Genomic DNA, 14,122 nt, shown 5'->3' with positions numbered 1-14,122 from the left:
GACAAACCCTCCAATGTGAGAGGTGACAAGATAAATCAAATCTTCCTCCCAGAATGAGAGGGGAGGTGGTGAGGCTCCGAGGTGGGGCTGTCTTTCCAGACTTTGGGTTGCACTGAAGAAGCGGCTGGGGCCCATAGGCATGGGCTCTCTGTCCCTGGGGGCCACCCCACCAGCTCTGGCCCAGCTGCCAGGTTTCCCGGGATACAGCCCGGTCCTCGGATTTATTTTTGCATATGGTTTGGGAGAATCTCTGTTGCTGGAATAACGACAACCTTTTTTTTTTTTTTCTTTCTGCTTCCCTCCAATAGGCAGATTTTATAAACCAGAGCAGCTGCCTGAGGTTTCCAAGAGAAAATTCTGCACAGTTTCTAACCAGGGTGACAGTTCCCCTCCACAGGAAGTTGCTTTTATTAAGGTTGTTGGGTTTTTGTGTGGGTTTTGTTTTGGTTTTTTTTAATCTTTTTTTTTTTTTTTTTTTTTTTGTAAGACTCCATCTATTGGTCATCAGGCAGCAACTTGGCCTTATGGACATTTTTGGTTGTTGTGGGTTTTTTTGTTTTTTTTTTTCCGTTTGTCTGGAATTCATGATTACATCTAAACCACAGTAGGCTTGCCCAACACAGGGCAAAGTTGAATGGCCAAAAAGTGGGTCATTCACATGACCTGAGCAGAAGAATCCCAAGTAATTTATGGAGATACTCTCCCAACAAAATAATGCCCCACACCTTAAGTGGGCTACACATGATGATTTCCTTCCAAAGAGGACGATATGGAAGGAGATGGGAGGGTAAGACACCTGACCAATGCCGCCTCAGTTGAATGATCAAGGTCAGTGGCAACAGTGGTAAGTCATGCTGATAGCATGTGCTCTTGATATGATGTAATGAGGGACAATTTACCTCCCTGCCTCCCAAAACCCATAACCCCAGCTGAATCACCAGAAAAACATCAGATAAACCCCAGTCAAGGGACCGTCTACCAAGTACTTGACCAGTCCTCCATCAAAAACAAGGGAAGTCTGAGAAATTATGCTGGCCCAGCGGAGCTCAAGGAGATCCAATGACTAATTGGAATGTGGTGTCCCAAGTGGGATCCTGCAACAGAAAAGGGACATTAGGTAAACAAGGAATGAAATCCAAATGAGCTGTGGAGTTTCACTAATGGTGGTGTACTAGGGTTGGTTCCTGGGTTGCAGAAAATGTACCAAAGCGGGGCACCTGGTTAGGCATCTGACTCTTGCTTTTGGCTCAAATCATGATCTCAGGGTCCCCGGGTTAAGGTCCGAGTTGGACCGCGCTCAGCGATTCTCTCTTCCTTTCCTTCCCCCTCTGCCCTTCTCCTTGCGTTTGCAGGAGCGTGCTCGCTCGCTCTCTCAAAGAAATAAATAAATACACAAAATCTAAAAAAGAAAAATGTACCATAGTAATGTCAGACGTTAACAATAGGAGAAACTGAGTCAGGGGTATTGAAAACTCCATGCTATCCACACAACTTTTCTGTGAATCTAAAACTATTCTAAAGTAAAAATTTACTTTTTTGAAAAGTGGGATTCAGGCAACCCCTAAGACCAGGTTCTCTTTGGTTCCCTCTTTTTTGCCTGAAGCAAGGGTCCGGGCTGCTGACTTTGGCGGTACCCCAGCCCAACCACCTTTCCATGGAACTGTCATTCTTTTCAAACCCAACGAAAACTCCCACTTCCTAATGGCTATATACTCGGTGTTTGGCCCATAGCAGGTGCTAAGTTGATATTTTTGAAAATGAATGAAACTTGAGGACTTGTCAAAGGAGAAGATCTGAGCAGAGAGCCACACTCCTCCCTTTCTTGGGCAAGAGGTCAGTACCTGCAAGTCCCCATCCGAGTCCCCATCCGAGTCCCCATCCGGAGAGGGAAGACTTCTGGCAACATGGTTAGAAGTGGGTAGACTTCTCCGAACAGGGCCTTTGGAAAACAAGCATTCAGATTTACTTAGGATTGAATTTATCAGGGGTTTTGAGGAGCTGATGATGATAATAGGTAAGCAGACTCCTCCAAACTGCTCCTCCTCCCTCTGCTCCCAGACCCCGCAGTGAAGCCTCCACTGGCCCCTCGGTACCCCCAATGGGTACTTCGACAAAGACGCTTCATACAACAAGATCTGTTTTCCAGGTTCTGAAAGTCTACTGCCCGGCACATAGTAGGCACTTGATATACGTTCATTGGTGGTTACCATTCATTATGCGCCAGGCTCTAAGCAGGGGAGAGATAAGAATTCCTATTGAATCCTTTAATCCAGTGACGTTCAAGTCTCTTTCTTTTAAAACTCAATTTGCCAATTTCTCCCTTAGAGGTGCTTTTGGATATTCCTCCGGGCTGTCAACCTGGACAGGCCACAGAAGCAGAATCCAGGGAGATGGATGCTTATTGCAAGCATTCAATTAGTGAAGTTTGAACAATGCAGCCCTGGTGGCTGGATCGATGCAGGGAGGCTTACAGACGCCCTCCCCCACCTTGGACTTGTCATGGCCTTTTCCATATTTATTGCCACCTCACCGGATACTTCAAACATACTCGGCCCTTAGTATAATCCGGTATCTGCCCAGTCCCCAAAGTGCCTTCCCAACAAATGTTTACCCCGATGTTGGAGTATATTTAAAAGATTGATATTCCCTTTTGCTGAATGGAGCCCTCCGGAAAAGCCGACTCTGTCTTCCCAAACAGAGGATCCTGCCTTGGCTGATGGGGTGGCCTCCAGCAAGAACATTTTAATACATCACTTATTAAAGTGGACCCGGAGCCTTGGCAGAGGGCTCCCGTGCTCCCCTCTTCCTGGCAGAGGGCAGCTCCCGGCCTTCGCTGACACATCCAAGCCCGGCCTCCCTCCTGACAGCTTATGCAGCTGTCTGTCATGCAGAGGGCAGAGAGCGTAACCTCGAAACAACGAACCAGCTAAAGGGTCTTGAAGGCTGAAGGACAATGGCGGCAGCTGGGACTGAGCTCAGGTGAGTCTGCATCGCCCCCCACCCCTCCCACACACACAACATGCTGGAACTCAGGCTCTGGGTTCTAGTCCTGCCAAGCCAACCGACTGCCTTATGCAAGTTACCTCACATCTCTGAGCCCTGGTTTCTCCTGCGCAATCAGGATAAGAATAAAGCCAGCTTCCTAGGGCTATTGTGAGCCTGGCATACAGTAAAAGCTCAGCTAGTGTGGTTGTTTTGTGGTCCTTTTAGCCCCTCTGGGGCATCAATTTCTTCACCTACCAGAGAGTTCATCTTTGTGGGTTTCCAGAGTTGCCGGGTGGATTACGCGAGAGAAGGGCTGCACTGTATCGAGCAGCTAAGCAGTAATTACTCCTGGTATGGACCAAGAGGTGCCTTCAGAAAGACTCTTTTCATATGGCTCCCACCCCTCCTGGCAGACTGAGGCCGAGCAGAAGGTGAGCCCTGCCTCGCTCTCCCAGCGTGGCACCCTTCCACTTTCTCATGGGAAAAGCACAAGGGGAAAGAGAGTCGGGCTCTGTGGTGCCTACAGGCTCATCAGCTCCAAAACACTGGGATTCTCTGGGGTTGGCCGGACACAGAGCCAGGTTCAGGAATAGGGTCACGTGCCTGGGAAGCTCAAGCTGCCATCCCCAGTCATCCTGCTGCCACCACCAGCTCCCACTTGCCCTCCATTCCCACTAATGGCTGATAGGATGTCCAGCCTCTCTGCTGGGCCCTCCTGAGGCTCAAGGCTTCCACTGCCTGGGAAGGGGGATGAGACATCACCCCCTCCTCCACAGGCCCTCTGGAGCCCCTCTTCCCCACCCCCACTGCCACCACCCTGGGGCCTGTCTTACCTGATGTCTGAGTCACAATCAGGCTCCTGTCACCGTGAGCTGTGTTGTGACTCCCTGGCTGACAGTTTTACAACAAACACATTAAAAACTCCCGGCACTGAGGCTCCTGGATGCAAAACAGCCCCCGAAAAAAAGAAAAAAACTTCTCCAGGCCTTTCTTCAGCCAAAACCCTTCTCCCAAACCCTCCTCCCACAGGGACCTGCTCCGTCACCATTAACTGCCCCAGAGCCCCGCAAGGGACTGAGATTTTGTTTCATAAGGAGTCTCTTTGAGTGGTGACTGGGGGGAGCCTGAGACCTACCAAGCTGTGTGGGCCCCAGAAGACGGGGCCCATCCCTTATACAGTGACCTGTGAACTCTGCAATGGTCTGTGAACTCTGGAAGCCCAAGGTGCAGGGGAAAGGGTGTCGCTGCTCCTCAGTCCTGCCTTTGAGGACAGATGACCCCTGGTGAAGCATTCTATGGGCATAGAGCGGCCTATAACGGAGAGCTACAGCCTGCGGGGTGTGGTGTTAAACCTCCCACAACTCCAGGAGGCAGGAGCTGCCTGACCCCCAGCTCACAGATTTGGAAACTGAGGCTTCAAGTAGCAAGGCCACTTGCTCAAGTCCATATAGCTGGGAGGCGAAGGAGCTGGGATTTTAATCCAAGTCCGTCAGCCTCTAAACATTACTCTTTTTAACAAGACTGCCTGCTTCCCAAAACACGGGACCTTCATCGCTCTGCACCCAAGGGATGGCAGCAACCGCAGGGAAGCAGGGAGAGCCCTTTGCAAATCCAAATGGAATGAACTCTCCCTCAGGCGATGGCCCTGCCAGTCTACTGTCTTTCCTGCCATCTGAGCCCAACCCCACCGGGGCCCTCCACACCACCTTGGGGCCTCCCGGACCGAAGCTACTACCAGTCCCTCCTTCTGGTCTGCAGACAGCAGACAAAAGCAAGTCCCCAGAAACCAAAGCAGAGACCAGAGAGGAGTGAGACACAGGGACAGTTCTTTTATTGTAAGTTGGAGAAAGAGCCCCGTGTGCTGGTTACAGGTGCGACATCCAGAATATCGAATTAAGAAAAGAGGGAACAGGGAAGGGAAGAAACCTCTTGAGGTCCAAAGTTGCAAACAAAAAGTGGTAAAAGATTTCCTCACGCAAGAGGCGTTTTTTTTTTGTTGTTGTTGTTGGTTTTTTTTTTTTTTTTTTTTGCAAATACCATGCAAAACAGGCAGCTGGTGTGCCTTAAGAGAACCCCTATAAATAACAGAAAAGACACTCCAAGCATTCCTTTACGTGGACTCAGAGCACAGGGAAAAAGAAAAGAAACCAAAATGCCTTTTGGCATTTCAAGATATTTGGCACTCTTGTGATTACATTTTTTTTACAGCCCATTAAAGAGAATAAACTGACACAATATTAGAGAAAAAAAACAGGCTGCTCACACAACAGACTGCAGGAAGAGGTTAGAAAGAGCTCAAGCATTTTTTTTGTTTGTTTTGTTTTGTTTTTCTGGGTTTTTTTCCTGACATATAAAATGTGTCCATTTGCATTAACTTGGGCAAATAGCTTGCAGCAACAAAGAAACACAAGCTTTACAAGTCATTTTAAAATGAAACAAGGATTCTTCCTTTGTATCATTCCTTAGAAAAGTTCTCTTCTTGTTTTAAACACATTCCTGATAACTTCAAATGATGACCAAAATAAAACATAGTATCTATAGAGATCATCTGCTGATTTTTCGTACATCCAAGGATAACAACATAAAAAAATAAAACCGAACAGCATTTCACATCCAAGTGCACAGAATCATTTTTGCAAGATTAAATAGTGTAAACATTGGGAACAGCCAAATCAGTGTAGAATGCCAACACCTCAAAACACCGGGTGTTGCCGCTTCATTATTTAAGTGGTTCAAAATCCAGATCTATCATTGCGCAATATTCACTGTATATAAAAGGAAATGGATATTAATTTTGACAAATAGCTGTACTGAGACTTCTTTTTTATTTCTTTATATGTGCGTATATAGTGATTTTTAAATTTTTAATTTTTTTTTTAAATTTTTATTTTTGCTGAGGAGCCCAGAGACTTCTCCTCCTCCTTCTCGCGCCTCGTCTGTCTCCCGGCCTGACACGAGATACAGGTTGTTGATTTCATCGTGGGTAGCAAGCTAGTCATGAATTTCAAAGTGCTTTCTCTTTTCATGCTTTTTGCCAATAACTGTTACCGCCGTTCTTACTCTCCCTTAACTCATTGTCTTTGGGGGAGTTAGACACCAGGAGGTGCCTTGTCTGTCATATTTTTCAGCACGTCATCAATCCTATCATCTTCAATAACAACTGCAAAAAAAGGGGGAGAAAAGGAGACGTGAGCGCGCCTGGGCCTCGCCGGGGGTCTCCGATGTCGCCCGCTGCGTCCGGGGACTGGGATGTGCGGGAGGCCGAGGGAGGGGGGGTTTCCTCGCGCGCCAACCTCCTCTGTCTCCGCCGGGGAACCCTGAACTGCTTCCCTTTGAACCGCTCCCCCCGACCCCAGGCTGCGTCCGGGTTCGGTTCTGAGAAAAGGCGGCGGAAAGGGCGCAAATCCCGCAGGCCCGGCCGCAGCCGAGACGCGGACTGGCCGCGTCCTCACCGAACCGCACCTCCCGAGCGCATTTATAGAAAGAAGGCTCGCCGGCAGAAGAAGGCGGGGAGGAGGTGCCAGGGTCCCCGCCTGGGGACCCTCGGGGGTGCCCCGAGCTCGGCGTGGGTGTCCAAGGCTCTGGGTACGGAGGTGCGGGGAGCAAGGGGGCACGCGGGGGGCGGGGGGCGGGGGGCCACCGCGCGCGGCGGGTCGCGGATCTGGCCTGGCCAGGGCGGGCGACCCCTCCTGCGCGCCCCCTCCGCGCCGCCCGCCGCGGCAGAGGTCAGAGCCTCCCCTCGTTGCGGGCCTCCTGCCGGCCCCTCCGCCTCTCTCACCGCCTCTACCTAGCCAGCCTCGCCTTCCTCAGTCCTGCCAGCAGTCTCTCGGCGTGGCCGTCACCTGTCGAGGTCTTTGGGTCTCTCTCCGTCTGGGGTGTCGGTCTCCCTCATTGTTTCAGCTGCTTCTCTGTCCTTCTCCGACTGGCATCCCCGGCTCGCTGTCTCCCGCTCTGGCTCCCTCTCCCGAGCTTTGTCTCGGCCTCTGCCCCTCTCGGTCTCCCCCGACCCACCACCCGCCTCCCCCCACCAGGCCCCCATCTCTGCGTCTCAATATCTCCGGGCAGCTATAGGTCTCCTCATTGTCCCCGCGCCTCTGGAGCTCCTCTCCGAGCCTCGCTGCGTCCCAGTCTCCCGTCGGCTTTTCCAGCTCCTGCGCCGAGCGCTCGGGTTCCGCCACCCCCTCCCCCTGCTAAGTAACAAGGAGAAGCCGTGCGCCCCGAAAGCCCCTAGCCTTCCCCGCGGGAGTGGGGTTCCCCCCCAGCAGTTCTCCACGCCGTCCCTGGGGCAGCCCTGGGACCCCCCCCCCCGGGTTATAGAGCGAGTGCAGCTGCAACTACACTGCGCAAAAGGGGAGGGGGGGTTAGAAATCGAAAAGCAAACTTCGGCACGGGTGGGGACCCGGGAATAACCTTCCAGCCCCCGCGGCAGCTCGAGGCCGCCACGCCCCCTGGGTGACCCCAGCCGGAATCAGGCTGAGGGGGAGGGATTTCCGCGGCCAGCGGGCTCCCGACCCGCAGTGCGGGATCCCCCCAGTTCCGCGCGATGGGATTCCGTTCGGTCGGAACCGGCTCCCGGGTGCTGAAGAGCCCCCACAAACCTCGGCCAGGCCTCGGCGCCCGAGAAAAGGGGCGTCCGGGGAGGGGGCCGCGAACTCACCCCGCTTGCTCCGGCCGATCTGGCCCAGCTTGGGCGGCCGCTTGTTCTGCCCCGCGCCGAAGAAGTTGTTGGTGTCCTGCAGGCGGCAGGAGAAGATCTGGCCCACGTCGCCGCCGTCGCCGTAGGGGCTCAGCTTCTCGTCGCCGTAGGGCAGCACCTCCGACATGGTCGCGTCCGGGGGCTCCGCGGCGGCGCCTCCTCCGCCCGCGTCCCCGCCCGCGGCGGACAGGGTCAGCGGCGCTGGGGCCGGGGGCGGCCGGCCGGGGACGGCCCGCGGGCAGCTGCGGCGGTGGCGCCGGCGAGGGGCCGGGGGGCACCGCGGAGGCAAGAGCGCGCCGCCCGCCCGAGCGACCCTGCGAGCGCCCGGCGCTGCGCTGCGCTCCCGCTCGGCGCGCGAGTGGCTGCTGCTCCGGCACCCGCGAGCAGGACTCACATCCTCGGCGCGCTCGGGCGCTGGGCGGGGGCCGGGCCGGGCGGGGCCGCGAGCCGGAGGGGGGGGCGGTGTCCCGGCGAGCCCGCGGGGCGCGGGGCCGAGGAGGGCGCACCCCGGGGAGCCCGGCGGGCCGGTCCTGCGGCGAGTGCGGGCGGCGGCCGCGCGGCTTCGGGGAGGCTGACTGGGGAGCGGCGAGCGGCGGGGCGCCGAGGGGCGGAGGGGGAGGGGAGCGAGGGAGGAGGGAGGGCACGGGGGTGGAGGGGAGAGGATGCCCGGAGGGAGGGAGGGGAGAGAGAAACCGGGAGGGAGACGGCGAGAAAAACAGAGGGGAAAGGGAGAGGGAGGCAAGGGAACCGGCAGGGAGAGACGGAGGGGAGGGAGAGAAGAAAGGGGAGGCAGCGACGGGGCCGGCTCGCCGCGGCCGAGGGCGGAGCGGAGAGGAGCGGGGACGGGGCCGGCGGGGAGAGAAGGAGGGTCGGGGAGGGAAGGCGGAGAGTGGGAGCGCGCGGAGGAGGAGGCTGGGACAGAGAAGCCGGCCCGCGAGCGAGCTGCGAGCGAGAAATGCCGGCCGCTGCGCGGAGGCGAGGCGCGGGGAGGAGGGCGGGAGGAGGGCGGGGACGAGGGGACCCGGGGCCGCGGGGAGAGATCCCTGGAAGCCGCGCGACGTCACGGGGCCGCGCGGGCCGGCCCGGGCCGCGGCTCGCTTCCTGCCCCCGCCCCCGGCCCCCGCCGGCCCGCCCGCGCCCAGGGGCCCCCCGCGAGCCCCGCCCCGGCCCGGCGGCCTCCGGGCGCCTCCTCCCCACGCGCCCCTCCCGCGGGGTGTTTACCCGGCCCGGAGCCGGTGAGCGCCGGACCTGCCGCCCGCTCGGCCTCCGGCGGGGCGCAGGGGGCGGGGATGGGGGTGGGGGGACGCGGACCAAAGACCACACGCCGGGAAGGACAGATGGACGCCGGTCTCCCCCGAGGCCGGACGCTTGGGCGAAAGGTCGGAGGTCGCGAGGGCGCCCTGAGGACGCAGACTCCCGAGCCGGCCTCAAACCAGGAAGCCCCCTCCCCCCACCACACTGGCGCCCCCCCTTCACACGTCCGGCGTCCGGCCCCTTGGGCCTCACCCCCTTCCTCCCCCCACGGCGATCGCCCTGGAAGGCCCTGCTCCCAAGCCGAGGCTCAGAACTCGGGCTCCCGCGGGGCCTCGGGGTGGAGGCGGATGGGGGGGAGGGGGCAGCCCCGCCTCCCGGAGGAGAGGGGAGTGCCTCATTACGCCGGGCTCGCCCGGGATGCCCGGCTCTCGGCGTCCACCGCCTCCTCCTCCTCCTCCGGGGACGCCCCGGGCCTGCAGACCTCTGCCCTGGGGGACCTCCCTGCCAGCAACAGCCTCGAGCCCTGGGGAGACACTGTGGCTTCTGTGGCGAGGAGCGGGCTCCCGGTCCCGGCAGAGAGGCTGGGGCAGCCCCAGAGGCCTGGGAGGCGCATCTGCCAAGCAGATGGTAACTCCGAGGGGGGAAAGGGACGTGAGGAGGGCTCGTTATCCTCTCCCAGAGCCAACAGCTCTCCCCCTGGAGACCGCCTTCACTCGGCAGAGCCAGCCTAACCACCGAGAGGGGTAACCGTCCCCAGGTCGTGCTACCAGCGAAGGCAGAGCCAGGGAACACATCTAGGTCCCCCGGTGAGGTCTCAGCTGGCCCAATCGCTGCCCCAGCACCTGGCCCCACCCTTGGTGAAGGAGCACCCTCAGGTTCACGCTCCCCTTCCTTCTGGAACTCTGAGTGGGGGCAGTGGGAGGGAAAGGGGTGTGGTTTTTTAGGGACACCACATCTGGTAGAGGGGGCTACGTGAGAGGAGCCAGGCCAGCCCCCTCTCCCAACTGTGCAAAAGGGTCCCCTGCCCAGAAGCCAGGCACCCTGGGGACAGCGGAGGAAGGGGGCTGAGAAACAGGAGACAGAGACAGTGGGATGCATGGGATGAGTGGGGAACGGGAGTGGGGCCTGGGTTTGAATCCCTGTCCTGTCATTGGCTAGCTGTGTGGCTTGGGACAAGTCACGTCCCCTCTCTGAACTTCCATTATCTCAGCTGTAAAATGGGGCATTTGGCTGGCTAGCTGCCTGGATGCCTCACAGGGCTGTTAGCAAAACAAAATGAAATCAGGCTCCTGGTGCTTAATGAGTAGTGAGAAAGAACACTAGCACTGCATTCATTCCCTCTTCTGAGCTGTCAGAGCTGGGAGGATCCCTAAGGGACGATGCAGCCCAACCTCACTGACAAGGAGACAACTGAGATCCCGAGAGAGAGGCTCAGGGGCCTGCCCCAAATCCTGCAGTGAGTCAGCTGGTCAATCAGCTTCCCTTTGCTTCCCTCCACAAGCTGCCCCATTCATGAAGGCTCTGCAGAGTGTCTGCTTTGAGGTTAGCATCAGGCCAAATGCTGGAAGAGAAAACAAAAGCATAACAAGGAGGATGATCAAGTTACAACAAGAAGCTCTTACAAATGTATCCTGCTTTTCTGTTTTTCCCCCAATGCATTTCACATCCATGATTGTCCTTGCTTCTCAAAATAAATACCTTCCGAGGTAGAAAGAGGAGACCTCCCATCCCTGTCTAACGATATTCCCAGAAAGGGGATAAGTGACTTGCCAAGGTCACAGGCTAGTGATGGAGCCAGGAGAAGCCACTCTTGCCAGCTATAGTTCCAGGTCCTTGTAGGGGACACTCCACGCAGGGCTGGGACCACCCTACTCATCCAGTTCCCTCCTTCCTGCAGAGTTATGAAGCAATTTACACAATGAGCATCCAGCACAGTCCCTGCTGTACAGAGGTGAGCACAACAGCACAGGGAGGGCCGAGGAACCCTGCGCACACAGCAAGCGAGAGTAAGAAAATAAGCCGGCTTTTAAACCCCATCTGTTTTTAGGTTTTCCTTGCCCTGTTCCAAATAAGGTTAAAGGTGGCTGCACTGCACCCTCCCAGCTCAGTACACACCCCCTTCCTGAAGCACACCCACACACACACCCCAGGCACTCAGCACTTGACAGTTAGAAAAGCTTTTCCATGACTGTTACACCCTCGGAGCCTTCCCTTAGCCTTTAGAAGCTGCAGGACTAGGACAGTCAGGCCCATTTTACAGATAAGGTACCTGAAGGTTGACTGGTGTCTCCAAGTTCACACAACCGTTCTGCAAGAGCAAGTGTGAATCAGCGTGGCATTTGTCCACACCTCTACGCCTCCCAGCCGTCTCAGTTACAAATGCCGCACCCATCCTCCCTTCTGTCCAGCCTCCAGTGGGGCATCCCTTTATCCCTGGGGCACTAGACCTGGATGCAGACACAGCCTGGGGATTCCTGCGTTCTCCTCCAAAGCTGAGGGGCTGGCTCTGAGCCAGATGCCCAAGGCTGTGTTGAGGATGCCAGGGCCAGATGGAGGAGTGGACCAAGCAAGACAGGAGAGGAAGCTGCCCTCCCTGCTACCCATCAAGGAAGACTGGCAATACACGGTCTAGTGCAGTAGCCCGGGGGGGGGGGCAGCCTTCCCTGGGGCCACCACATTCAAATCCCTAACCTGGCATTTCCTAACTTCATGATTATTTCACCTCATGGTGCCCCAGTTTTCTCATCTGTCGAATGGGGCTAATAATTATTCTTATTTGGTCAGGTTTGTTCGGGAAAGGAGATCATACACGCATCATATGCCTGGTACACAGTAAGTCCTGGATGAACGTACTTCTCATCCTCAGCTATTAACTCTCTTTGTGGCCTTGAATAAGCTGGTGCTCTCCCCTAGGCCTCTGACTCTACATCACAAAATAGGAAACAAAGAAAATCACATCTTTTTTTCAACTGCAAAATCAGCCAGTTCTCCCAAATCTCAAGGAGACAAAACCTCCTTGAGGCAAAAGTGGGGGGCGTCCCCCTCAAATTTCATCTGAAATCTCCTTCAAGGGACCCTAGGACTCTGTAGAATTGGGGGCCACAGGACTGGACTACGTCCATGGCCCCTGGGGCACCGACATTCCAGGGTTGAAGTAATAGATCTTGGCAGGTCCCTGCTGTGCACTGAGCCCTACACCAGTGTTTGGGGGGGATAAAGGGAAAGCCAGCCCCAGCAGCACCAGCACAAACCTGGCACGCAGTGGTTCTCTTTCTTTCCTTCCCTTCTCTCCTATCCAGACGGGGAAACCAGGGCACAAGTGGCAGCAGCAGAGAGCCATGGCAGAACTCAGAGAAGAATGAGACCATGGGGAACCTCAGCCTCAGGGAAGCCGCCACAGAGGAGAGTGTGGGGAGTGTGGAGACTTGCCAGGGCTGGCTCCGACCCTAGCCTTCCGTCAGGATGCTGTGCGAGGTCAATGGCCAGCTGGTCACCTCCAGAGAGGCTAAGAGGCCTCCCAGCAGGGCATCGTCGCTCTGAGCCAAGTCTGGATGCCAACCCATGTCACCCCCACCCTTCTCAGCTCAGGGACTGGAACCTGGGTGCAGCCAGGCCGGGCCTCTGCCGCCCACCTCTCCCACTCAGGCACATATGCCCAGGCACACGCCGTGAGAGAGAGGCGTGTTAACGCATGGACGTGGCTTAGGCCTCGAATCGAAGAACAGTAGAAGAATTCATGCATCTTTCGCTCCTTCAGCAAATGTGTGTTGAGGACTTTGGTGGCAGCACCGTCCTTCCCCCAGGACAGCTCAAGGGCTCTTCGCTTCTTCCCTTCATCTGTCTAATCACCAAGCCCCTTTCTTCAGAAATCATCTCACAAGAAACCCCAGTAAATAAAATAATAGATAAAGGGCAAGCTGCTGGGTTGTATCCTCCCGGTACAGATGGGGAAACTGGGGCCCCGATGCCAGGCCCTGCTGGAACGGAGGGCTCCCCTCCATTAGCTCTGCATCACTCACAGGGGCAGGAGTTGCAGCACCCACCATTAGTCTGAAAAAAGGGCTTTTCTCAACAAGGACGTTTGCTGTGTTTCAGATAAAATAAATAAAGGTATTGGAGAGTAATTTTTTAAATTTTTTAAATTTTTAAGTTTTTATTGTGCTCACAGCCCACAAAGTAAGAGCCCCATAGGTTCTTCAGGAAAACCTAAAGAACGGTGGGTGAGGACAGCTGGGAGGGGTTTAGGAGCCAAATGTCACCAGAACATGAAAAGGGGATAATGGGTATTGTGTCCTGACTCTGCTCTCCCCCACCCTCCTCCTTCCACATCCTCACATGTGGGGGGACAAGGGGGGGTCCTGGAACTCTAAGAGAGCAGCTCTGCCTACAACCCCCAAACCAGACCCAGCAGCTGGGGTGCTGGGGCTCTGTGTCACCCTGGGAAATGATAGCCCCTCTCAGGCTGGGAAAAAAGAGGGCAGCCGACAGGCCTGGTGCCATGGTGCTCTCTGGCATCCTCGCGACCCTAGGGGCAGACAGGGATCGGTACACCTTTAGCCCTGTGGACACATGGGGAGGCTCAGGAGCCTGGGAACTGGTCTGACTCTGAAGCCAGGGCTCTGGATACTTTACCTACGGGTCTGCCTTCATCTGTCCAGAGCTCCCAAGAGCCCCAAAGTCTGCTGATGAAAGGGTACCTGACCCCACCAGAGCAATGAGCTGAGCTAAAGGGGACAAAGAAGGAGCTGACCCCAGCAAGTTCAGAAAGGGCCACCACCACCTCCTGACCCCAGACTCCTACTGCCCAGTCACTACTAAGAGCTTACCAGACCCCTGATCATGCTAACGACTGTAGACAGTCTATGCTCACCATTACCTGGGGAGTGACTCTCATCTGCCTTAGACCATCTGTAAGGGTCTGCAGCCGGGAAAGCCAAGTGGCAAGCCCAGAGCTGCAAGGGCCCAGGAGAGGCAGCGGGTCTGACGCGAGGCTGAGCTCCCAACTGTTGGGCAACACTGCCTCCCTGAGGACACCCGGGAGTCACCAAACCAGGGACAAGCCTCTTCCGGTCTCTGCGCCTCGGCTCTAGCTTAAAGAGTCTAACCCTCTTGCAGGCCGAGAACTTGGAAATCTGATCAAAGAGATGGGATTCTCTTTCCCAGAAGCAGAAAATTGTGTACCCAATT

General features: G+C 56.2%; 1 protein-coding gene and 2 long non-coding RNA genes across 4 annotated transcripts; 1 reads left to right on the top strand and 2 right to left on the bottom strand.

Moving 5' to 3' along the window:
- Positions 1-481: 481 nt before the first annotated feature.
- LOC308341264 lies at positions 482-3,876 on the bottom strand. Of its 2 annotated transcripts, none has more exons than XR_013966697.1 (3): positions 3,819-3,876; positions 1,842-1,939; positions 482-1,094 (listed from the first exon to the last, which is right to left on the bottom strand). It is a non-coding gene; the product is annotated as an uncharacterized lncRNA (long non-coding RNA). The 2 variants fall into 2 exon arrangements; XR_013966698.1 differs by lacking the exon at positions 3,819-3,876 and adding an exon at positions 3,241-3,529 and having other exon boundaries at positions 483-1,094.
- Positions 2,843-13,065, top strand: LOC308341263. The gene is made up of 4 exons (XR_013966696.1): positions 2,843-2,979; positions 10,833-10,941; positions 11,720-11,767; positions 12,235-13,065. It is a non-coding gene; the product is annotated as an uncharacterized lncRNA (long non-coding RNA).
- On the bottom strand, positions 4,795-8,674 carry CAMK2N1 (calcium/calmodulin dependent protein kinase II inhibitor 1). Its single transcript, XM_080801087.1, has 2 exons — positions 7,643-8,674; positions 4,795-6,145 (listed from the first exon to the last, which is right to left on the bottom strand). Exons 1-2 carry the CDS (start codon positions 7,806-7,808, stop codon positions 6,075-6,077), a joined length of 237 nt encoding a protein of 78 aa, XP_080657213.1. The 5' UTR covers positions 7,809-8,674; the 3' UTR covers positions 4,795-6,074.
- Positions 13,066-14,122: the final 1,057 nt, after the last annotated feature.

The sequence above is a fragment of the Martes martes genome, assembly GCF_963455335.1.
Source record: "Martes martes genome assembly, chromosome: 4".
NCBI classification, from domain to species: Eukaryota; Metazoa; Chordata; class Mammalia; order Carnivora; family Mustelidae; genus Martes; species Martes martes.
Note: the sequence above shows the minus strand (reverse complement) of the source record. Positions and strands in the feature narration are given on the sequence as shown.